At 48.9% G+C, this 25,210-nt stretch overlaps 1 protein-coding gene across 1 annotated transcript in view; it reads left to right on the top strand.

Annotated features, from left to right (window-relative positions):
• The window catches only part of MYBBP1A (MYB binding protein 1a), a 1,153,837-nt gene that overhangs the window by 641,350 nt on the left and 487,277 nt on the right, over positions 1 to 25,210 (top strand). The window contains exon 15 of the mRNA XM_069614733.1: positions 10,734 to 10,885. Within this exon, the coding sequence (XP_069470834.1) occupies positions 10,734 to 10,885 (152 nt within the window). The remainder of the gene's footprint in view (positions 1 to 10,733; positions 10,886 to 25,210) is intronic.

Here is a 25,210-nt window from a genome sequence, read left to right as displayed (position 1 = left end):
TAGCCAGCAGATCTCCTCAGCCAAGGAGTCTAGGTGATACCTTCTCGTTCCCCTGGTGTCGGCTCTTGCTGTATGCTTTAATTCCAATTCTGCTACAGTTGTGTGATCAACCAACTTGGACGTTGCCCCTGCAGGATGATCCTCATTGCACCAGCGTGACCGAAGCAGATCTGGTAATCGGACCTTCATCTGTCAGCGGTCCAGAAAATCCAGCTGCTTCCACTTCCCGGCCACCTCTCCAGAGAAGGATCAATCCTGCACCACAACCCAGTGTCACTGACCCTCCCGGCTTGGCTCCTGCAGCCCTAGAATTTGAGCACTATTCCCTGCTATTGGCATGCAAGAAGATCCTGGCTCCGTCTACGTTGTCTTGCTACAGGCGCAAGTGGAAGCGCTTGACAGTGTAGTGTCAGGCGCAGAACATCATACTACTGCACAGCTCCTCCCATACCTGCTCTTGCTGGCTAAAGCAGGCCTGGCTCACGCATCTATCAAGGTTCATCTGGCTGCCATATCCGGTACACACTGGCTCTGGGTAAGCTCTCCCTGTGGTCGCACAGGCTCATCAAGGAGTTCCTCAAGGGTCTCTTCAGGAATTTTCCACCAGTGAGTGCTCTTGCCCCGGCTTGGGAGCTGACGCGTGGTCCTGTCTAAACTCATGATGCCTTTGTTTGAGCCAGTACATCATTCTCCTTTAAGGTTTCTTTTGTGGAAGACTGCTTTCCTGGTGGCGATCACCTCAGGCAGGTGGATCAGGCCCTCTCATGCAAGCAGCCCTACTTGTCCTTCTACGCTACAAAGATGTTGCTGTGGACTCATCCCACCTTAATGCCAAAGGTTCCATCTGACTTCCATCTCAACAAGCCTTTGGTTCTGCCAGTCTTCTTTCAGAACCCTTCTACGCCTGCTGAAAGGGCATTGCTTTTGCTGGGTGTTTGTGCCCTCATGTTTTACGTGGTGGGCAACAAGCACTTTCGGGAAACGTCTGAGCTATTTGTTAATTTTGGATCTGTTAGATCTATCCATGCCCTATCTTAGGTAAGATTTGCATAGCAATTATACATCGTTCTGACCGGTCAACCCCAGAACGTTTTGCTTTTACTAGTGGATTATTTTTCCTTTATACCTCTGTGAGTGAGTGTAAAGACTGGAGAGGGGTATCTGTACTCCTGCTCTCTATTTGGCAGAGTCGAAGCACAGAGCACCCCAGCCAAGATTCTCTATTTGGTATCGTGGACGAGCATTCAAGGCTTAAGCTCTCAGGAGGTGATGCAGACTGGTTCTTAAGCACAGTGTAGTCCCTAAATTGCTAAACCCATATGAAGAGCACTTTTTGGGCAGCTTATAATTTCGCTCCCCCTGGATGAATCCTCACCAAACTTTGCAAATAGAAGTATATGGTCCGCTCTGAATTTATTTGGAAAGTTTGGTGAAGTTTCGTCAAGGGGAGGTGGGGTTAAAGTTTTATAGGGGGGGTCCCAATTTCTTTTTTTTCCATAGACTGAATGGAGAAACTTTGCTCACGCCTACAGCCCAAACCGCTGGACGGATTTTCACCAAATTTGCGGCAGGAGCGGCGCTTGGACCCAAAAGTGTGCTTTTGTAGATTTAGTGGAAATCCGTCCAGTAGTTTTTTTTTTAAAACTACCAAAAAAAGGTCCAAAATAATTAGTGTGATATCTGGGTCCGGTCCGCGGACTCGCTTCCCTGTCGGTCTACGGACAGGACTGCGATTGGCCTTGTGGACAATACAGAGGGTTTTAAATGTAATCCTTGCATCCACTGGGAGCCAATGAAGGGATTTCAGAGCTGGAGAGATACAATCCCAGGGCCCAAGGGCAAGTCTTGCAGTCCTGTTCTGGATTAGTTGTAGAGGGCGTAGAATGGTGGCTGGTAGATTTAGAAGAAGGCTGTTACAGTAGTCCAACCTAGAGAGGACCAGAGCTTGGGAGACAGTGAGCTTCTGGGGGAAGGAGAGGAAAGGCAGAGTACCTCGAAGGAGGTGAAGTAAGAAGTTTGGCTTTTAGAGACATCAAGATGTGTGCGGAGAAGGAAAGTGTGAAGTCAAAGATGGCCCCAAGATTCTTGGCCTCGCAGGTAGGGGTAGGAGGAGGGCCAAGGGAAGCCGGCCAGAGAGTGAGGGGAAAGGATGGTGGAGGTGTACCAACGAAGAGGATCTGTCTTGTTAGCATTTAAAGAAATCGTTGGCAGCACACCAATTTTGAATGGCGATTAGGCAGTCGGAGATGAGGAAAGGAGAGGAGGTGCCGAAGGAAACCTGAAAATGAGTTGGGTGTCATCAATATAGCACTGGAAGTTTGGGCAGAACATGGAAATGCAGTAGGCGCGAGTTGCCAGGTATTGATTTGAAAAGCCAGGGCGAGAGGTTAGACCCCTGGGGCACAGCACAGTTAGAGGGGGAGATGGAGGATAGGAAGGACCCAAGTGTTAGCTGTGGGGGTCGATCAGAAAGGAGAGGTCAGCCAGGCCAGAGCCTGATAGGTGATACCCAGGTTGTCACGGAGACGATGGAGCAGGATGGTATGGTTGACGGTGTCGAGAGGAGACCTCAAGTAGGATGAGGACGGAGGGAATGTTAGTCGAGGTTAGAGAGCAGGTCTTCACGGAGGTTCAGGAGAGCAGTTTCCGTGCTTCTGGCAGCTATGAATCCAGATTGGTGGTCATGGAGCGAGCCAACAGATTTAAAAAGGTTAAGCTGGGAGATGGCCAGCTTTTCCAGGAGCTTCCCCAAAAAGGGAGTAATTGAAATTGGGTGGTAGTTAGCTGGACATGGGGGATCAGCTGTGGGTTTCTTGAGGAGAGGATGCACAAGGGAGTGCTTCAGGAGCAAGGGAAAGATCCAGTGGCAAAAGAATGGTTACAGAAATCGTCAAGGGCCAGAGAGAGGTTATCAATGTGGTCCTTAATGGTTCTTGAGGAACAGGGATGCACCTGTTTGGATGAGGCTTTCATAGATCGGACTTGTCTAGCAACCTCATCCGGGGAGAAAAGAGGAAAGGAGGAGAAAGCGGGAGGGGGGGTGCTATGATGAAAGGAGTACAGGTCAAGGACATGAAGGCCCTGTCCCTCCAATGCATTTCCAGCATCACAGTGGGAACCTTTTTCCACACTCACTTTTTATGGGTGTAATTTTTAAGACCCTCCATGGTGTCTTTTAAAAGTTACCTTCTTTGACAACTTTTTGGCAATAAGTGGCTATTGTTGCTGGGTTGCTCTAGGGGCTCTCTGTTTAACTTTCTCTTGCTAACCTTGTGGGAACTACAGTTTCCAAGGGTGGAAAGGCTCTTTGGATCCCTTTTACATTTTTTTAAGTGAGACCAGCACCCCCCACCTTATGTGAAGTGCTGGGGAGATACAGAGTATCCCCTTTCTCATTTCAAATGTAACATTTGTTACAATGACAACCTTAACTTTAATGGCTGGTGGCAGTGAACCTTTTTATTTATTTTTGCACCTTTACTGGGGCTGTTTGCAGAGCCCCTGTAAAGGCGCCCACGGGTGCTCATTTTACCAAAATGGCCCCCGTCGTGTTTTTTTGCCATTTTAGTGTTCCCTGTCCTTTCTTGTTCCTTCCCCTGACATCCAGGGTGGGAATTTAATTTGGGTATTTTTATCTTCGGCGGGAGTCACATGGACTCACTGTCCGGGCTCCAGAGTGTCTGAAGGCAGGATGCGAGGGAAGAGTCCAAGACTCTGCAGTTCTTGGTCTTCCATCCGGAGTACGAGATTCTAGCTCAAACCGGGAGGGCTGGCTGTCCTGAAAGGATTGCCAAACCCCCAAGTTTGAATGTTGCAAGGCTGTTTGGTTGGCTGGGCTCATGCTTAAAAGTCTGAACCTGGAAGCTGAAGAGGTAGTCGAAGAATTTGCGGCTGAAATGATTTCCAGCCACCACAGAGTCTGGTGTGTAAACGGAGCCTGTTGTAGCCCTTCCTGCCAATTGACCTAGGTCCTCTGAAAACGACGACTAGAATTACTGTTCTGAATTGGAGTTATAGGTTTATACTGTTCCTAGAATCTGTTTCACTAGTTCAGAAAAGTATATTGTCCAGTTGATATGACTATGTGATTTCTTGCTGAGCGTTGCGGTACAACTGCTAGGGTCTACTAGCCATCTATTACTGAAAGTGATCTCAAAAGTAACTATTGGTTCGACTTCCCTAGAACTCCTCTTAAGTGTTCCAAATTAGGTTACAATGCTTTGGTCTGTGTACCTGCAAGCATAGAGTTGTGTTTTTCTATAAAGTGTTTATATGATCTGTGATAGTACTTAAGCTCCGGCTTCGAGGACTGTGTCGACGCCGTCGATGCTGGCGGTGCTGCATCTGACGTCGATGCCGATTTACTCGACGTCGACGCCAATCCTCTCGACGCCGGCGCCGATTCACTCGATGCCTTTCGAGGCTGGGGTGTCGGAGGTACCCCGTGGCACGGGGGAACCCCCTAGGAAGGCTCTGGTTAAGAGCAAGCACTCTCGGGTGCCTTCTTTTCGCCACCTGGAATATATTTCGCAGGTGGATGAGGATTCTGATGGCCTGGTTCCTAGTCAGGTTCCAGATGAAATTGTCTCGGGCCATAGTCAGTTTCACGATTTGAGGCAGTCACTGCATGATGCCAGTGGACTGGACACCTCTCCGGAGGTGGAGTTTTGTAGGCCTGAGCCTGGCTCTCATGCCGATTCCTCGTACCGGCGCCTTATGGCTAGGGTTTCCGAGTACTTGGGTTGGTCTGCTCCCCCAGGGGAGTTTGTGCAGGATGATCTCACGGACATCCTTGATGTTGGTCCCCCAACTGACCCGGTACTGCCGTTTCATATGGCTCTACAGAGAAGGGTGGCGGCGGCTTGGACTGCTCCGGAGAGTCTCCCGGCGGTGGGCAGGTCCTTGTCGCGAAAATACCGTCCAGCCAGTAGCGACCCCTGCTACTTGACCAGGCACCCCACTCCGGAGAGTTTGGTGGTGCAGGCGGCCACGGCCCCGGCAAAGCAGGCGTCGTACCCTACCATCCCTCCTGATAGGGACGACAAACGCTTTGATGGCTGGGCGAAGAAAGTGTTTTCTTATGGTGGTATGGCGCTTCAGGCGGCCAACTCCATTTGTGCCTTGTCTCGTTTCACAAACACTCTGTGGAACTGTGTTGCGTTAGCGGCTGAACATATTCCCGAAGGGGACGAACGGGATGGTTTCCTTGCTATGGTCCAGGATGGTAAGGATGCCATGTGTGAGTCCGCTCAGTCTGGTTTGGACATGGCTGAATGCGTCAGCAGGTCCATGGCGGCGAGCACCGTGATACGCAGGTTTGCGTGGTTGTGGAAGTCGGGGTTTGCTCCTGATGTGCAGTCCCGGCTCCTCAACATGCCCTTTGACGGTGAACACCTTTTTGGCAGCAAGGCTGACGAGAGCCTTGAGAGGTTGCAGACCTCAAAAGCTGCAGCGAAGTCGTTGGGCGCTGCAATTCTCCAACCTCCGCCTTTTCGTCCTAGGGGACAGCAATGGAGGGGTGGTTCATTTCGCTATTACTCGTCCTTCAGTAAAGCGAGAGGAGCTGGCAGTCAAAGAGGCCAACGCAGGAGTACCAGAGGTGGACGACAGGGTACCCGTGGTGCCAAGGCCGCTCGGGCCGTTGCCTCTTTGCCCTCAGGTAATGCCGCAGCCGCTACCACTCAGCCATGAGGCCATGTCCCATGGTTCGCCGGTTGGGGGGAAGGCTGGCGCAGCATCTTGTAGAGTGGCGTGCCATTACTTCAGATGTGTGGGTTCTGGAGATCATAACCCACGGCTACTGTCTTCCTTTTCGGCACAGGCCTCACGACAATCCACCGGGGAACCTCTATTTGCAGAGTCCGGATCCGCTCCTTGCGCAGGAAATTCAAGCCCTGCTGGAGAAAGGCGCCATAGAAATGGTGCCTGTAAGGGAGAGGAACAAGGGATGGTATTCCCCTTATTTTTTGATTTCAAAGAAAGACGGGGGATCGAGACCCATCATGGACTTGCGCGGTTTGAACAAACTCCTCAGGAAGGACAAGTTCAAGATGGTTACTCTCAAGTCCTCCAGGCCCTTCAGCTTCAGGGCTGGTTGGTGTCTCTCGACCTCAAGGATGCTTACTTCCATGTGTCGATCCATCCCAAGCACAAGAAGTACCTGAGGTTCGCGGTTGGCAACTCGCACTTTCAGTTTCGGCTCCTGCCGTTCGGATTGACCTCTGCCCCGAGGGTTTTCACCAAGCTCATGGTGGTGGTGGCAGCGCATCTCAGGCAAGGGGGGATTCACGTCTACCCCTACCTGGACGATTGGTTGATCAGGGGGAGCTCTCGCGAGCAAGTCCTGGATCATCTGTCCGTCACCTGCCACTCCCTTCACAGGCTGGGCTTCTCCCTCAATTTAAAGAAGTCCCATTTGACGCCAACACAGCGGCTCCAGTACATCGGAGCAGTGCTCGACACTTCCCTGGGGCAGTGTTTTCCTCCCCAGGTGAGGGCTCTTCACATTCAGCAGATGGTGCACAAGTTTCAGCATGCCCAGACGCTCCCAGTGTTCGAGTTCTTGAGGTTGCTCGGCCTCATGGCATCCTGCATTCTTCTGGTGCCAGAGGCTCGCCTGCGGATGAGATCTTTGCAGTGGGCACTCAAGATGCAATGGTCGCAGTCCTCTGGCAGGATGTCGGACCCGGTTCAGGTGCCGCCCTCGGTCGCACGGGACCTTCTGTGGTGGGCCGTCGAAAGCAACTTGATGAAGGGGGCTCCATTTTGGCTTCCCTGGCCAGAGGTGACGATCGTGACGGATGCATCCCTCACGGGATGGGGAGCTCATGCCAACGGGCTGACAGTCGGCGGTCGTTGGTCTCCGTTGGAGTCCAGACTCCATATCAATCTGTTGGAGCTGAGGGCCGTCGGGCTAGCCCTGAAGGCTTTTCAGCCGACTGTGCAAGGAAAGAATGTCCTGATCCTGACGGACAACACAGTGGCCATGCACTACCTCTACAAAAAGGGGGGGGGCAGGGTCACTTCCTCTGTGCAGGGAGGCGATGCAGCTCGAGTTCTGGGCCATCCAGCAGGAAGTTTCGATCTCGGCAGTTCATCTGGCCGGAGACGAAAACGTGACGGCGGACGCTCTGAGCAGGCAGAGCACGATCTCTCACGAGTGGGAGTTGGCCCAGGAGATTCTCCTGGAGATCTTCGCTCTTTGGGGGACCCCTCAAGTGGATCTCTTCGCCTTCAGTGTCAACCGGAAGTGCGAGAGGTTCTGCTCGCGGGAATTTCCTCCAAAAGGAGCCTTAGGAGACGCGTTCGTGGTGGAGTGGTCATTCCCGCTGCTGTACGCGTTTCCTCCGGTCCCCGTCATCCTGCAAGTGCTGCGGAGGTTACGGAAGTTCGGTTCCCGGATGATCCTCATTGCTCAGGCGTGGGCTCGGAGGACGTGGTACCCGGACCTTCTCGACTTGTCCATCTGCCCTCCACGTCGTCTTCCCTACCGAGACGATCTGCTCTCATGGGAGGGGGGTCAGGTTCTCCATCCAGAGGTCAGATCCCTCAACCTTCACGCTTGGCTTCTGAAAGGTTGAGGTATAAGGATTGGGACCTCCCTGAAGACGTGATGGAGGTGTTGCTTTCGGCCGGAAGGCCAGCAACAAAGTCTCTGTACCGTTGCCGTTGGCGTAAGTTCTGCGACTGGTGCAGAGTTCAGAATGTGGATCCTTTTGCATGTGACATCCCCATGGTTCTGTCCTTTTTACTTTCTTTGGCCCACAGGGGCTTGCAAGTGGGTACCATTAAAGGTTACCTGGCGGCGCTGTCCATCTTTAAGCGCTCCTCTGAAGAGTGTTCCTACTTTAAAATCCCTTTAATTTCACAGTTTCTGAAAGGGCTCACTAATGTGTTCCCTCCGGCACCTTTCCTGGTGCCCGGTTGGGATTTAAACCTTGATCTTAAGTTTCTTATGGGTGCTCCGTTTGAGCCTTTACATTCTTGCCCTTTGAGGCTGTTAACTCTGAAAACTGTGTTTCTGGTTGCGGTTACTTCCGCTCGCAGAGTGAGTGAGTTACAGGCACTTTCAGTTAAGCCACCCTTCAATGTATTTCATAAGGACAGGGTTGTCCTTAGAGTTCGTCCTTCTTTTCTTCCGAAGGTGGTTTCGGAATTTCATTTGGCCCAGAAGGTTGTTCTTCCGGCATTCTATCCTCCTCCGCATCCTGGTAAGGAAGAGGAGAGGCTCCATAGGCTTGATCCTAGGAGAGCTTTAAGCTTTTATGTTTCACGCATGTCCCGGGTCAGAGTGGACGATCAACTCTTTATTGGTTACGCTGGAAAGCGTTTGGGACAGGCTGTGACGAAACAGACTTTGTCTCGCTGGATTATTTTGGCCATCTCGGAGTGTTGCCGCTTGGCGGGTAAGGACCCGCCGGCTGGCTTGCGGGCCCATTCTACCAGGGGTATGGCTGCATCTACTGCCCTGCAGAGGGGTGTTCCTATTCGCAACATCTGTGATGCAGCCACCTGGGCTTCTGTACATACATTTGTACGTCACTATTCCCTCCATTCCATCCGGGGACAGGATCTGGCCTTTGGCAAGGCGGTCCTTTGCTCTATTTGATTGGCAATTCTAAATTTTGATTCTAAATTCTTTCCCTCCTCCTTGCTCTGGTACTGCTTTGGGAGTCTGTCATAGATATGGAATACGTCAGAGGACCCAATCCCCTCGAAGAACAAGTTACTTTCTTACCTGGTAACGTTCTTTCGATGGGATGGTCCGACAACGTATTCCATATCGCTTCCTCCCTGCCTTCCCCGCTGCAGAATTTCTTTTGCGATTGCAGCTTACGTTCCGCAAGGCTTTGTGTCTGACTGGCAGTTGACTGATGTCACACGTTCTGGGGGGAAAAAACTACAACTGAGGCTATGGGCGTCGTGCGTCCTACTTATCACATCGGATGACGTCGGACGTCGGAGGAGGTCCTCGACGACGGCGCATCGACGCAGGACGCAGACGCCGAAAATAGTTTCCGAAGCAGCACAGCTGTGGTGATTACCTGTCATAGATATGGAATACGTCGTCGGACCATCCCATCGAAAGAACGTTACCAGGTAAGAAAGTAACTTGGTCTTTGCACTGGTTCTACTCTGTCTATGCTACCCTGAACTCTGGTGGTACAGTGTTACACTGAAAGTGGTGTCTTGTACTGCCTCAGTTGAATGGTTCTACTAAGCCCTTAGTTGGACTTCAGAAAAACTGTCCTAACACCCTGTCGAAGGCTTCCATATCCAGATGGCTCTCTGGCTGTATCCTGCACTGTCGTAGTCTGACCAACAGACTACTTCCAGGCCGGGAAAGAGCCCACTCCACCAGAGGCATCGCAGCAACAGCGTTCCTACCTGGTGTTTACCTGCTCGACATCTGCAGGGCTGCTACATGGAGCTCTAACCACATCTTCACAAGATTATAATGTGTCGACAGGAATTCCAGGGAGGAGTCCCTAGTTGGCCAAGCAGTGCTTCGCAACCTGTTTGTTTGAGGCAAGTCTGTTCCAGGGGTTAGTGTATTGCTTCTATGTGCCTTGCCACCTCCCGTGGCTGTGTGTATGTACTGTTGTGTAATTGTATTAATGAGCATGTGAATCCATACCACACCCCATGATGGAGAAGGTACTGGTTACTTACCTGTAACTCTTGTTCTCCAGCAGGTAAGTAATTTGTACCATACTTTGCCTAAACCTCATAGTTCTACATGGACATCCCCTGTGAAAACCTTTCTAATATCATCTAATGGTACCAGCTGACAAGATGTACAAAGCAGGCCTTTTTCATACTAACCATCTTCCTTGCTAAGTGTGACTGATTTGGTATAAGAACACTAGATATGCAGGGTTCTCCTAACGAGAAATCCCATCTCCTTCCTCTAAGACATGAAGATGGTGCTTTAAGGTGACTGGAAAACCCACATATTAAACTTTTATTTGGGTTTGATTTTCTGAGCTATAAGACCACCTAACTGGTTACTCCCTTCATGGTATTCACAGGTTCCTAGTGATTCCATAGACAGCCAAACCATCGACAACAAAAAGCATCTAAAAATAAAAAAATTGAATGCATTTTCTTTTAAATGGGGAGTTCCCCCCCTAACCCCTTTTTTAAAAAACATTAAAACACATTTTTACTAAACCCTTTACCATTTAAAAGAAATGCATTAGATGGCAGGGTTTTTTTCGGTGCATTTTTTTAAATGGTATGGTCTCGTAAATGATGATTTGGATGCAATGACCGGATTCCTACTCACAACCTTTCCAAAAACAACCAGTCCGTAAGTGGTCAGAACGGATGTAAGCAATATGAACTTGATAAACTCCAACTAAAATGATTATATATGTGTACACGAGCAGTTCAAGTCTCTTGGTGGTTTTGAAAGAACTTGATTAATTCATAGCTTCTAGGAACCATTGCGAAGGTTAATACATTCCCCCAGATTGACCTAAAAGTAATAGATGCTCTTTGAACTCTCTGAGAAGCCACATTGAGAATGGTGAGTCCGTACAGATGCATTCTGAGATTAATACATAGTGTATAGGCTCTGAATGGTATGTTACATTTCATCTCTCTGCCTAAACAGCCTGAAGTTCATCATACACCTAAGAGGAGTATTGATCTTATTGGGTTCAGTGTGTTTGTTTTGGGATCTTTACGGTAGCAGCTAGTTCTCAGTAAGCTTTGTATTTCTTCTGCAGATACAGAGGAGCCTGTGTGGGTTGAAGTGGTTGTGGAAATTCTACTATCCCTTTTCTCCCAGCCCAGTCGGTTGATGAGGCAAGTTTGCCGAAGTGTCTTTGGACGAATATGTCCTCATATGACGAAGAGAGCCTTGCAGTTGATCCTGGATGTAAGTAGCATAGCTATGTTCATAAACACAGGGTCTATTGTGTAAGTTTGGAAATGTGTATTTTGATGTGACTTTTTGACACTCTGCATACAGTGGTTAGCCTTTGCAGGTTGGGAAGTAAAGCATAATACTAAGTAAGATCAAGTTGAACCTTTAAAAAAAAAAAAAAAAAAAAACTGAAAAACGAACACCCTATCTTGACAATTACCAACTCTGTAGTTCAGGAGATGAAGCTTAACTTTTTGAAATATCTGTGCGCTTCACTACCTTATCTGCCTCACTGTGTCCTCTCTACAATTGCACACTTATGTACCAGGATTTGTGGGCTCCTGTGCACTAGCTTTTCTTTTGAAAGTTCCCAGATTTCACTTGCTTTTTCCTCCCACGGTAGCTTGTTTTTATTATAAATGCCATAGGTTCTTAGGGGGGTGGAGAAGGCCCTCTTATGATGTGTGTGTGTGTGTGTGTGTGTGTGTGTGTGTGTGTGTGTGTGTGTGTATATATGTATGCTATTAGGACACAGAAAGGTCTTTTAGTATACATTGAATATTCTGAAGGTTTTCCTAATCTCATTCTTTTAGGGTGCGAGGCTGACCTACCCACAACTAGGCAATACTATTGCCCTCCAGTCGTAAATGTTAGTGCAGCAAGACTAAACTCTCAGAAGTGGTGGCTTGATGTTTAAAGATATAGTAATTACACTTGGTAACATTTAATAGGTGAATGGCCAAGCAATGTAATAGTCAAACTGGGGATCCTGCACAAGTATAATAGCTACTAGCCCCACATATGTTCCATCGGGCGAAGATTGGAATTGCAATACTCCACCTATTAATGGGTCTTACATCCAAGAAATTGAGGCAGGCCCCATTCGTATTTGGAGAAAACCCTAAACTGGTTCCTTTTTCAGCCAGTTGATCAGAATTGTTTCAAAACAATGAAAACTTTATTCCGGTACACTTAATGTATGTTTCCTTCCACTTGTCTAATCAAGCCATTTTAACAGTTAGAAAAACTGTAGAGGGTAACGTATCATATTTTATTTGTCCCCCAAGACTTTTGGATACCTGGAAAAGATAACATGATGGTCTCTTTGCAATAAAAAATAGACTTTCCCATTCTTATATCCCTCAATGTTGTCCCTTGTAAAGAAGGTAGGTATCAAATGTTGATTCTTTTCTTTGTGGAGAGGAGATGAGATTTGTCTAAATCTTTCTCCAGTTTCTATAAAAATCAATAGGGATAAAATGGTAGGAAACCTTGTATATGAGATTTCATAGGAATCATCCACCAAAGAAAAGCAGTGGGATTATTTGACACCCTTTAAAATGTTTTCCGCCCATTGATAAAAGAAACAATGTAAATCAAGTGAAGAGTGACCTTTTGAGAAGGGAATTATATCTCCCAATGGGTTAATTCCCTTAAGAGGAGTATCTCAAAGAAAGAGGCGCAAGATGAAAATAACTGTAGGGTCATTTTCTAAGGAGGAATCCGATCATCCTTTGGAAGAATATGAATCTAATGTTTTAGGATGCTCTATTTGTGGGAGTTTGAGACATCTTGCACACTGTTGTCCATCTCAATGGACGAAAGTCTCATTTATCAGCAGAGCGACAACAGAGAAACTAAATGCTGGGTCTCTTCATTCTAGGGAAATCCAACACTATACTCTGTACCTGAGATAAACACCTTTATAGAATTCCAATTGTTTTACAAGGAAAAACTACTTGGGCCCAATTAGATATGGTAACTAAAGGATGTGCTTTAAGAGCTGACTTACTACCCCAAGACTGGAAATATACGGGACAAAAGAACATGGGGTGCGTTCATGGCCATACAGAGGGACATCCACAGACTCCAAATCATTGTTACAATTCAGGGAAAAGAAATATATTGATTAGTAGCTGTAATTTCTAACATGCCAGGTGATTCTGGGGAGTGAAATTCCATATTTTAATCAGTGGATCTCCCAAATAGAACTTAAAATGCACATTTTATTTAGGATAGGGACAGATGAGCCTTTATCCAACCCTTTCCTTTTAACCCCTCAACTGCCATGGCCCCCCCACATCCCTCCAGCCCCCCAGTGCGAAGGCCTTTTTTGTGATTTCGGTATGTCGCCATTCGGTCCCTTGTAAAATCTTTGTTACATGAGATCTCTGCCAAATTTGGCTTCTTTTTTCCCCACATGTAGGCGGTCATAACACCAAGGAATCCTAGGTTGCTGTAGGTGGGTGTGAGAAAAATAACCAAAAAGAGAGTACATTTTGGGTTTTTTCAGAAAATGGCAACAAAATGATGTGCTTTTTTTCCTTGTAAGTGCTAGGAACAAATGGTTTGCTGTGCTGAATTCCCCATTTTCCAGGCTTTCAAGAACAGGTTGAGTGGAAACCAAAACAACATATTTTGATGTGGTTACCAGCCGTTTTGTGAGAGGTAGGCGATTTTGGCCTTTTTTTCAATAGGACATGCGTGGATGGAAGGGTAGGAAAGCTCAATGGGAAGACAGAAAGGCATACATTTCTGAAAAGTAGACAAAAGTCCAAGTTTAGGAAGAGGTGATTTGCGCAGGTCAGGTATTAGGGAGAATTCTCAGAAATGTGCAAATTTCCTCTACCTTAGAGACCCCCAGCAACTTTGCTGGATTTTGAAGACTTCATTTTTATTTTCCTGGAGAGAGAGAGACCCTTTTTCCCACTCTCGTGTATTTTAATGTGATTTTTGTACTCTGTCTCTCTTGGTTATGGAGCCTGACAAACTCCATAGGCATCATCTTTTACATTGTGTCACAAAGCACCTTCAGTACAGTGACACAGGGAAGTCTCTTAGATTTCCCCCAAGGTTCAAATACCCTCTGTGATGAACTAATGTTTCCCAGAGCAGTAAAGTGAAATTGACTTTACTTACATTTTGTAACTTTCTAGATCCAGCGCACACGATCTTACAATAGGGTGCTGGAGGTGTACCTAGTATCACTTGTGTGTAGCTTCTCATGTAATCTTTTTTATGTTACTTTTTCCTCACTGAATGGCTGGTGGCAGTGGTTTCGTTTTTACTACAGTGGGTTTACAGCGGGCTGCCGTCGCAGCTGCAGTAAAGCACCCAAGCGTGCCATTTTCATCAAAATGTCCGCGGCCTTCTTTTTTCGATATTTCTTTGTCAAAAGGTACTTCTTGCGATTTACTCTGCACGCCAGGTTTGCTCCCTTTGTTTTGCCTTTGCCGGGATTGAGTGAAGCCCGTCTCCGACTCCAGGGTGTCTGGGGTAGGCAGGAAGTGAGGGAGCTGCCCGAAAATCCCTGTGCTTAGTCTCCTAGTGGACCCAAATGCACTCTGTGATGATTGTCTGGCTGACTTTCTGGCAAGGACAGCCACCCTGCTGGGTGAGTAAAAGCTAGGCTGGAATGAAAGGGAGAGAACTGTATAAAAGGCAAGTCTTTTGGCTTCGAAGGTAGAGTCGACCACTGGACGAAAGAACTGAATAAGAACTTGAAGAGGACGCCTGCTGCAACTCCTGGACGGTTGGTTTGCCGGTGAAGCCCTGCTGCAATGCCGAAACGCCAAGTTTGCATCGACAGAAGCCCCTGCAAGGATGACTTCTCCTCTTGAGTTGGTGGGACCAATAACCTCCAAAGTAAGCCACCTGGACATCCGTCTCGGAGCTGGTTGAATTTCCACAGAGTTGCTGCTGGAAACCGTAGAGCCAGGGAGAGGAACACCAGTTTGTGTGCGTTGCTTTTAAGTTGGCCAAGAGCTCCAGGAAGATCCTCTGGACTCCCAGGAAGCAGGACTGACCGAGCCTGAGCCCCCTCAACAGAGTGCGGGACCCCAGAAGCAAGGAAAGTCCATCTCGACAGCCAGGAACCACAGTGTTGCTATTTGCGGTAGACACGAGGAGCTGAAACACTGAACAGCCACTGAAAGTGAAGTTTGCCGGTTGCAAGTTTTGACCGTCCTAGTGCATTGCAGGAGTCCCCTGACGTCCTCCCTCTTGTCCCCACGACTGAGGCCCAGGAACATTGAGAATTGTATATGCACACTTATAGCATGTGGACATCTGCTCACAATGCAACTGTGTCTCTAGCGATATCTTTCACATCATTTTCCAGCACTTGAATGTGAACTGTCTGCATTCAAATGTCATATGGCTCCAACCGTATCCGCACACTGATAGCAAGTGGACATTGGCTACCTGGCCTACAGGGACTGTCTTTCACACCAACTTCAAGTACGCCAATAGCAAGTATGCCTGCATTCACCGTTCCTGTTGAAACATTCATATGTGCAATCTTAACCACACTAAACACACATCCACTAACATGCTAATCATTTCTGCACTGCTGGGAAAGTAAATTCATAGAAATGACATCTGCATGTACTACGTAGCTTTACCTCACACACCAATATTATCCAAGTCATTCCTACAGAAGACACACTCTTACACCCCGTCCCCTTTCCTCCATACTGTGCATGAGTGTCCCTTCCAAGGGACGGGAGACAGAACCTTTTTCACCAGAAAAAACATTCTTCCCCTTTAAATTTAGATGTGTGCCGGGGTGCGGCCCTGGGAGCATGCGCTGCCCTGACTACTCCCGGCGCCACATCTGTCCCCTTTTCAGCGTCAACGGGAACAGGGCGAATTCGCCAGCGCTCCTGGGTTTGGCTTCGGCCATGTAATTCCACGCGTGGATACTTCTTTCTTTTGTCTTTATCTACAGGTACTCAGTCCTCAGGCGTCACTCTCCTCCCTGGTACATGTCGACTTATACAGGGTTCAGCAGGTGTCCACCCTGCGATGAGCTCTTCCTGACTAAAGACCCACAAGCCCTCTGCCTACGGTGCCTTAGTCCAGACCACGGATGGCAAGCTTGTACCGCATGCAACGCCCTCCCCTCGAGGTCTCTGAAGAACAGACTAGCCAGGTGGAAGGAGCTCTTCCAGAGATCACATCCAAAGGACTTAGTCTATCATCGATCCACGCCCAAGACAGGGACGCTCTTTTCCAGTGCACCCCGTAAAGGAGACTCCTTCCCAAGGACTCGCCCGCGCGGGAGGAACTGCTCAGGTCCTGGTACCAGCACAAGTACCGAGGCTGTATCAGCTACCGTCCCGAGGGGTCAATAGAATAGATCCTCCCCGTGACAGTGCTGTGGGACCGGAAGGTTCTTTTACTGCCTCTTCACCTGAGGGGCTACGCCCTAATACCGGCAACATATTCGAGGGGGGCGCCTATACGCAGTTCTACCAGCAGATCCGCCGAGGGCGAATTGCCTACCGGGCCTCGGCCTGAGGAACAGGGTAGGCCCCTTGATCCACACTCGAGTCCTGGCCGGGGCGGGGCCCAGTGAGCCGAGCAACACGACACAGGCACGTGCAAGGCAGCTCAGACAAAAAATGGCTGCTGTGCCAGAAAATCCAGGCAGCCGGCCGACGCCGCTCCATGGAAGGCAGCAGGTGGAGGATCGTGTGTCAAGGTGGGACTGGTGTCAACCAGGTATGTGGCCTACAGCTTACCCTTACTTCGCGCAAGGCAGGTTACCTCTGCATCCATATGGGCAGGGCACGCAACGGCTTCAGCAGCCCCTCGATACCCTGTCAATATAGCTTACCACCAATCCGGCCTGCGAAGACGGGATTCTTCAAACGGTTCCTCTGGCTCATGAAATCTCCTCGGATGGGGGACATCCTCGGGGACGCCATCAGGGACGTGCTCCCGCCAATGGCTCCGGCCCCTCATGCTCCGATGCAGATGCCCTTGGCCCCTGTTCACCCTCATGTCCAGGCGGTTCCACATCAGCCTTCGCCTCCGGTCTCCACACCGCAGCCCCCGGCTCCCAACTCCCCACCTCTGGTCCCTGACCAACAGGACCCGCAGGCGGACACAGATGAGGACACTGACACGCCATCTCGGCCAAAGCCTTCCACGAACCTCTGGCAGGGCTGGCAGAGTACTTGGGCCTTCCTCAACCTGAGGTCGAGCAACCAGCAGAGGGGGTCCTCGCAAAAGTCCTCACTGTACGTCCTGCGACTAGAATGGGGACCCCGATGTAGAGGGACATGGTTGCCTTGGCCAAGAAGGGCTGGTTGTAGCCCCACTCAGTCCAGCCGGTGAATAAACGCCTGGTTGCCAAGTACAGGCAGATGGAGGGCGATACACTCTTGCTATCGGCCCATCCTCCGCCACATTCCTCGGTGATTGCTGCAGCATCACTATACTCCAAGCCTGTCGTCGTCCGCCGCCTCCTCTGCGGCACTGCTAGGCAAGGAGTAGAAGATCATGGAGGTGTACGGGAAAAAGCTGTATTCCAACGTGTCCTTGCACCTTCGTCAAGCCAACCCAGATGCCATGCTGGTAGCTGTTAACCAGAGGCTTTGGCGGGAAATTGCGGAAATCCTCCCAGAGCTTCCTGTGCAGAGCCAATCACGATTCAAGGCGGGATTGGCAGAGGCCACGATGGTGGTGCAGGACATCATGGAGTGCACCGTGACCCACATAGCCACCTCTGGCTGTCATTTGCATTGCCACGGACATGAGAAGAACAGCCTGGCTCCATGCTACGAAATTCAACCCGGATATGCAGGATCGCATCTAGATCTTCCGTTTGAAGGGGGTGACCTCTTCCACTCCACAACAGACGAGCAGCTAGATAAAAAAAAAAACAGCTCACAAACGGCTAAGTCTTTATCTTGACAAAGACCACGCCCAAAACGTACACCAAGTCACAGCACTGCTGGGACAACGGGCGTACATATGGAGGGTTCTGTGGCTTCCAAGAGTGGAGGTCCAGGTAGCCTGACCGTTTGCCAACTCAAACGCGGCGCAAGCAACAAAAAGGGTGGGGGTTAACGGGCATTTTCCAGATCCCCTCCTCCGCAACAGCCTCAGAGGGAAAGAAGGCATGACACGCCCCTCCGGGTCCACATGTCTCCAGTGAGGGGCATGCTTGCTCTCCATGCACATTTCTGGTTCCAGAATTTCGCAACCCCCTGGATCCTCTCCGTAGTCTCCACAGGGTACCGCCTCCCTATCCCAGCCTCCCATCCCTCCTCCCCTCACACAGGTTGGGTCAGCAACTCTTTTGGCGGAGATCCAGTTGCTCGTACAGAGCCAGGCAGTGAAGGAAGTCCCAGCCTCCCAGCAAGGCTTGGGCTTTTACTCCAGGATTTTCGCCATTTGGAAGAAGAACCAGGCGGACCCGAGAGTTGTGCTGGACCTTTCCACCCTCAACCTCTCCATACATCTACAAAAAGTCAAGATGGTTACGCCAGCTTTGATAGTGGGGACATTGTGCAAGTGAGACTGGATGTGCTCCCTGTATCTGAAGGACGCATACCTACACGTCCCGATCTGGCAGCCTCATTGTTCTTTTCTACGATTCAGCATTATGGGCTACCATTTCCAATACAAGGTGCTTCCTTTCGGCCTCATCTCGGCCCCCAGGGTCTTTACCAGGCTGATGAACACTGGCGGCCCTCCTCAGTTTGCAGGGCCACCACATCTACCCGTACCTCGGCGACTGGCTCGTCAGGGCGACATCTCCGGAAGCAGTGCACCATACTTCCCAGGCTCTTATGAACACGCTGCACGAGCTGGGTTTTTCACTAAACTTCAAGAAGTTGCAGCTGCCACCCACGCAGAGACTGACCTTCCTGGGTGTCATTTGGGACACATGCTCTGAGAGAGTTTTTCCCTCGGAGGACAAGTGGCACAGCGAGTAGAGCGCTCGCTTTGACATCCGTGCCGAGCCTGTTAACGCAGGTTTGAATCCCGGCGGAGCCAAACTCAGCCTTTCATCCTTCTGAGGTCGATAAATGAGCACTACACACTGTGGGTAATAATAAGCAGCGCTCAGATACCTGAGGGTTCGTAGCGCTATATAAATGCCTTATTATTATTATTTTTATTAAGATCACGGCCCTCAAGAGTGCCTCTGCGCACTTCCTCTGCAGAGAAGTGACCTCGGCCTGGTGGTACCAACACCTACTGGGTCTCATGGCAGCAGTCCTCTTGGCCGCCCCCCACACAAGACTTGGGTTGAGGAGGATACATCTGCACTTTGCAGCTGGGAGCCTTCCTTCTGGTTATCAATGGCAAGGTCGTCCTCAATCAGACAGACAACTCGACCAACATGTTCTAAGTCAACAAGCAGGGGGTACCAGATCTCTCCCCCCCTCCCACTCCCCCAAATCCCTCCCCCTCCCACTGTGCAGGCTTGCAGTCAGCGTGTGGGAATGGGCCCTGGAGAAAAGTCTACACCAGGGCTGTCCACCTGCCAGGGGAATGCAACATGGAGGCAGACAAGCTCCGCAGATTGGGGGCGGACAACTACAAGTGGCAGTTGAACGACCTAGTACTGCAGGAAATCTTCTACAAGTGGGGACACCCCCAGGTGGACCGCTTTGCCTCATGGGACAACAGGAAGTGCCAATTGTTCGCCGCCTGGCAGGGCCTGGGGCCTGGCTCCCTGGGCGAGGCTTTCCAGATTTAGTGGGACAGAATGACAGCATACACCTTCCCACCCACACCACTGAGGCACAGGGTGATGAGCAAGATCAAGGAATCTCGCACCTCAGTATCATTCTAATAGCATCGTGGTGGCCGGCCAGGCCATGGTTCTCGGAGCTGTTCAGCCTCTTGGAGAGGCCGCACATTTGCCTCCCGACGGGCCCAGCTCATCTTCTGGCGCAGCAGGGGGCAGGGTCATCCACCCCGTGCCACAAACTAGCCCTTGTTAGGCAAAGTTTGTATGCAGCACCCTTTGGGACCACTACACACAACTAGGACTACAGGTGTAAGCAAAGACAACCTTTGGTATAAGTCTGTACTACACAGTTTTGTGGTAGTGAGCTCAGCAGCCAGGCTTATCTCAAGAGGGAATGTGAGCAGTACAAGAGGTTACACAGAGGTCTTACAATCACAGTGGTTCAAGTCGACACTTACACTCAAGGTTTCTTGCCAAAACACTTATTAATTTATTACACAATCATTTAGAAAACATTCACTAGAAGGAGGCAATTTAGTATTGTACACAAACACACTTCAATAACAAACCAATGAGTTTCGGAACAAATTAGGCTCCCCGGAAATAGGAGCAAAATAGCATTTCAGTTACTTTCAATGGGAGTAAAAAGGCACAAGTTAGCAGAATAGATCACAAATACTTTCTTAGGCAGTGCAAGTAGTTTTAGTTCACTAGAGGACTCGATTCAGTTCAATAAACCTAGGCCAAATTCAATGGACTAGTGTCTTGGATAGGAAAGAGCAGTTCTTGAAGTAAACAGTCAAGTCTTTGCAAAAGTTCTCAGAAGTAGTTTGTACGAAACAGAATCATATGTTGGGCCACAAGCTGATCAGGCCTGCAAGTTGGGAAAGCTTCACAAACTTTCACTGCGAGAGAGGCGTTCTCTCAATCGGGTTGGCACAGTACCTTAGTATAAAGCAAAAGATGCAGCTGAAGACGTTGGTTCCTGGCAGTTCCTGCAGATCTCACTGTTCCTGAGCCTCAGTCGTGGGGACAAGAGGGAGGACGTCAGGACTTCTGCACTGCACGCGATTGTTGGAAAATGCTGACAAAATGGAGTCACTTCAGTTCGAGTAGCTGTAATTCAAGCACACAAGCTGGTGTCCTTCCCCCTGGTTATTCCTAACCAGCTTCGAGAATGCTATCCAGGTGGCTTACGAGTTGGTTTGTCCCACCAACTCAAAGGAAGAAGTCTTCCTTCAAGGAGCTTCTCTGTCTAGATGAACTTGGCAATTCGGACCTGCAGCAGGGCTTCACCGGCCAAACCAATGGTCCAGGAGTTGCAGCAGCCTTCCTCTTCAAGTTCGTCTTCGGATCTTCCGTTCCAGTGGTCGACTGTCCTTTCCAGTCCGAGAGACTCATCTTTTAAACAGTTTTCTTCCTTTCATTCCAGCTTAGCTGCCACTCATCCAGCAGGGTGGCTTTCCTTGCTGGACAGTCAGCCAATCACGTTGGAGTGCATTTGGTTCTCCTAGGAGACTAAGCACAGGGACTTTCGGGCACCTCCCTCGCTTCCTGCCCACCCCAGACACTCAGACACCAGAGGCGGTCTTCAGTCCTGAAGCCCGCCAAAGGCATGGAAACAAAGGGACCATATCCTGGTTTGGCGCACGGAGACGAACACTAGAAGGACCCTTCCAAAAAGAAATGGGCAAAAAAGACCGGGACCTGCTTAAACAAAGGGGCTTAAGGCGCCATCTTGAAAAACATGGCTCCCGCGATTTGTAGCTACTGGTGTTCGTGGACGGGAAAAATCATGGTAGTCCGTTGTAAAATCACTGGCACCAGCTATTTCGATAGAAAAGGGTAGCATATGACTGCTTCGTGAGTTTCTAGACACAGGGGATACTAGGTAGTCCCTCCAGCACTCTACAGGAAGTGTGTGCTGGGTCTAGGAATTTAAAAAGACTAGTAAAGTCAATTTATCCTTACATTCTCTGGGAAACAGTAGTTTATCCCAGAGAAGGTATTTAAACCTTTGGGAAGCCTAAAAAGACATCACTGTGTCGCTGCACTGAGGGTGCTGTTTAACATACATGAAAAGATGCCTATTGAGTTATCTTAAAACTCCATAATCAAAGAACACAAGTAAAACATATATCAAAATACATGAAAGAGTGGGGAAAAAAGGCTCACTCTCTTTCCAGGTAAAAAAATCAAGTCCTCAAAATCCAGCAAAGTTGCTGGGGGTCTCTAGGGTGAAGGGAATTCACATTTTTGAGAATTCTCCGTAACAGCCAACGCCGCCATATAGATGGTGTCCAAGTACCACTTGCATGATACTAAGACCTCAAGGGAGGGAGCCAAAGTGGCGTGTACTCATTTCGAAAGACACACCTTCAGTGGAGGGAACCGGAATGGTGTTCCCGTCTTCTCCAACGCACCCCTCGAGTAGAGGAGCGGGAATGGTGTTTCTTTGCATGGCAAGCCTCAAGTGGAAGGGGCCGGAATCTGATTCCTTTCCAATGTACGCCTGAAGCGGAGTGAGCTTCACTGACTTTTTTTAAAACATTTTTTTTTAAGGTAAGCCTGAAGTTGAGCGAGTTGCACTAACATGCCTTGCCAAGACACCCCAAAGGGGAATGAACCAGAGTGGTGGTCCTTTCTCCAAGGCATGCCTCAAATGGAGAGAGCTGGAGTGGCATTGCTTTCCAAGATACGCCTCAAGTGAAAGGTGCCTGAATTGCGTTCCTTTGCAAGTCATGCCTCGCGCAGAGGGAGCTAGACTGATATTTATTTCGAAGGCAGGCCTCAAGTGAAAGGTACAGGAGTGCAATGCTCGTGAAGGCACGCTAAATGAAGTGAGTTGAAATGCTGTTGCATTTTTATTTAATGTACACCTCCAGTGCTGGGAGAAGGAGTGCCGTTCCTTTGTAAGGCATGCACAAATTCAGAGCCTATAGGTCTCTTTCAAGGAATGATGGGCCTACTTGGAAATCAGTCCATCTCTGTTAGGCAGAATCGTGGGCAGTGCCCTTAGGGACCACTACACAAGAGTAAGACTACAGGTGATGGTACAATTTCACCTTTGGTACAAGCCTGTACTAAAGTTAGTGGTAGCTGTAGCGGAGCAGCCAGACTTATCTCGAGTGCAAATGAGCAGTAGTAGAGATTACACAAAGGACTACAATTACTGTGACTCAAGCAAACACTGACTCAAGGTTTCTGGTTAAAAAGTAAAAGTACATTTATTTTTAGACCATCTGTTCACAAAACACTTCACTTCTATTAATTAAAACCACACTTCAAAATACACTACACACCAATTCCCCTTGTGCAGAACAGTTCAAGGTAAGTACCTTTTGGATTTGACAGACCGGTGTTGTGAAACAAAGACATTACCGGAGGTTATCACATGATCACTTTTTGACAGTAATGACAGTACGGTCTTACGAAAGAGAAGCGTACCCACGAACAGAAATTTTACCGTAGTCAAACATACTTAGCACATGAATGAACACAAGAGAATTGAGGATAAAAAATCATAGGCAATATTTTTGTCAAGGCAGATGGAATCAAGAGAGACTTTCTAAAACGTAGATAAGTCAATAGGCCTGCGCAAGTGTCAATGGGACAGGGGTCCTGTTGTCGAGGATCACAAGGTTAGAACAGTTCACGATTGGAGATTGCCAGGAGTACTTAGATATTGTCAAAAGGGAAGCAAAAGTTATAAGGAGGAAGGAAGATGAGGACAAGCCTTTGGTGAGGAGAAAATGGTTCACCCTAGTTCCTCGAAGTTGGACACAGTACCTTATTCGTATGAATAGCTGGTGCCACGGCAGTCGTTCCTGGTAGTTCCTGCAGACGTACGGTTCCTGAAGCTTCAGTCGTGGGGACAAGAAGCACGACGTCTGGAGTGAGCTGCACTACGCAGGGATGAGGCCAGCGACAGTGAATAAAAGGTGCGCTCCTTTAAAACAGGAGAGGCTCTTCAGATGCTATCCGGACAACTATAGCAATGTGCATCGATTTCGACCACGAAGAGGATCCTCTGGCTGTGGAAGATGAGCTGGTTGACCCCACCAGGCTCGAGGGAAGAAGACCCCGGACTGGATCTTCTCTGATCGTTGAAGGGTAGATAGCTCAGGACTGCAGCAGGGCTTCACCGGGACTCGGTAGTTGCAGCAGCCGTCTTCTTCTCCGCTTCTCTTCGGTTCCTTGAAGTTCCAGTGGCGACTCTGACTTCCAGCCCAAGAGTCCTGCCTTTTATGCGAAAATCCCCCATTCACACAGCCTGGCTGTCAATCACGCAGCAGGGGGGTTGTCCGGCCCGGACAACCACCTCAGCCAATCAAGACAAAGTGCGACTTGGGTCTCCAAGGATACCCTGTGCAGGGGGTGACTACACCCCTCCCTCACATTTAGCCCACATAGACACCCAGACGCCAAAGGAGGGCTTCTGGACAGAAGCCCGCCAAAGGTCGGCGAACAAGAAGGACTTTAACAAAAAGAAATGGCGATAAAACCCAACCAGAGCCGAAATAAAGTATTTGGTCAAGCGGGTTTAAGTTCGAGGCTAATACAATAGCCTAAAACAGTACCACGTTTATGTAGTATAATCGCGGTAGAAAAGTTAGGGTAGATACCACTGCCGCCAGCCAAGCCTTAGTGTTAAGAGAGCAAAATAAAGCTCGGAGAGGTACAGACAAAAAGGGATAGGAACTAAGCCTTTCCAATACTCCATGTAAATTGGGGTGTACTGGGTCTGTAGTTTTAAATGACTACATAAAGTAAATGGCAACTTTACCTGTTTCTGGGGGACAGTAGTCAGCCCCAGAAAAAATGGAGTCAGAGGGAAGTCTCAAAGACAACTCTGTATCACTGCACGGAAGGTGCTGTGTAACACACGTGGGGCTCATGGAGTGGTGTAGCTCCAGAGCCCAAGATCACACAAACAGTAGAAATAAACATGGAAAAACACATGTAAGAGTGGGAAAAAGGGCTCGCACTCTTACCAGGTGGAAAAAATAAACCCCTGAAATCCAGCAAAGCTGCTGAGGGACTCACTAGGTGAGGGAAATTAGCCACAATTGAGAATTCTCTGTAACAATCTGCCCCTAATTCTCCTTTGTATGATACAAAAGGAAACAAGGCTGTGGGCAGAGGGCTGGCTTGGAAGAGCTTTGGGGACAGTGCACCAAAGTATCCCTCATTCCTTGTTTTGTACACATCTTTTTTTTATTTTCTGTAAGTTTGTGCCTTCATGGCTGTGGCAGGAACATAATCAGAAAAGTGTCGACCTTTCAAACTGGCCACATCATCTCCCTCTGGAAAGGAGGGAGTTTGTACATGGACAATAGTCAGAGATTGTACAACTTATTTTTGAAAGTTCAGAAACAAGAGGTTTTTTTGTGGAGCAGCTGCACGGTACACCACATACACATTGTGCGTAGTTACATGCATAATGTGTATGGCCAACATGTACCACAAGCACTCCTTTCGTTCAGCATGGTATGGCTGAAGCAATTGGTCTGCTTTATCTAATCCACCCATGTACTTGTTGTAGTCCAGAATGCAGTTGGGCTTCCCTACTTTCATCATGAAAAGTACTTAGCACGTGCACGTCCCTTCTGTCGCAGAATTTTACTGCCAACAGTTCATCCCACTGCAATGCCATACATGCTCCCTTGTCCAAGTTCTTACACACAAGTTGCCTGAGGAAGCCTTTGCGGTTACTGCGGATTCTACTGAATGCCAGTGTGACCACATTGTACTATTTCTTGAAGAGTGGAATTCCTGTGTAAAAATTGTCCACATACAAATGGTGACCCTTGTGGAGCAATGGTGTGAGAAGATCCCAAACA

The sequence above is a fragment of the Ambystoma mexicanum genome, chromosome 9 (assembly GCF_040938575.1).
Source record: "Ambystoma mexicanum isolate Mex_15411 chromosome 9, UKY_AmexF1_1, whole genome shotgun sequence".
Taxonomy (NCBI): Eukaryota; Metazoa; Chordata; class Amphibia; order Caudata; family Ambystomatidae; genus Ambystoma; species Ambystoma mexicanum.
This window is presented reverse-complemented; position numbering and strand designations above follow the sequence as displayed.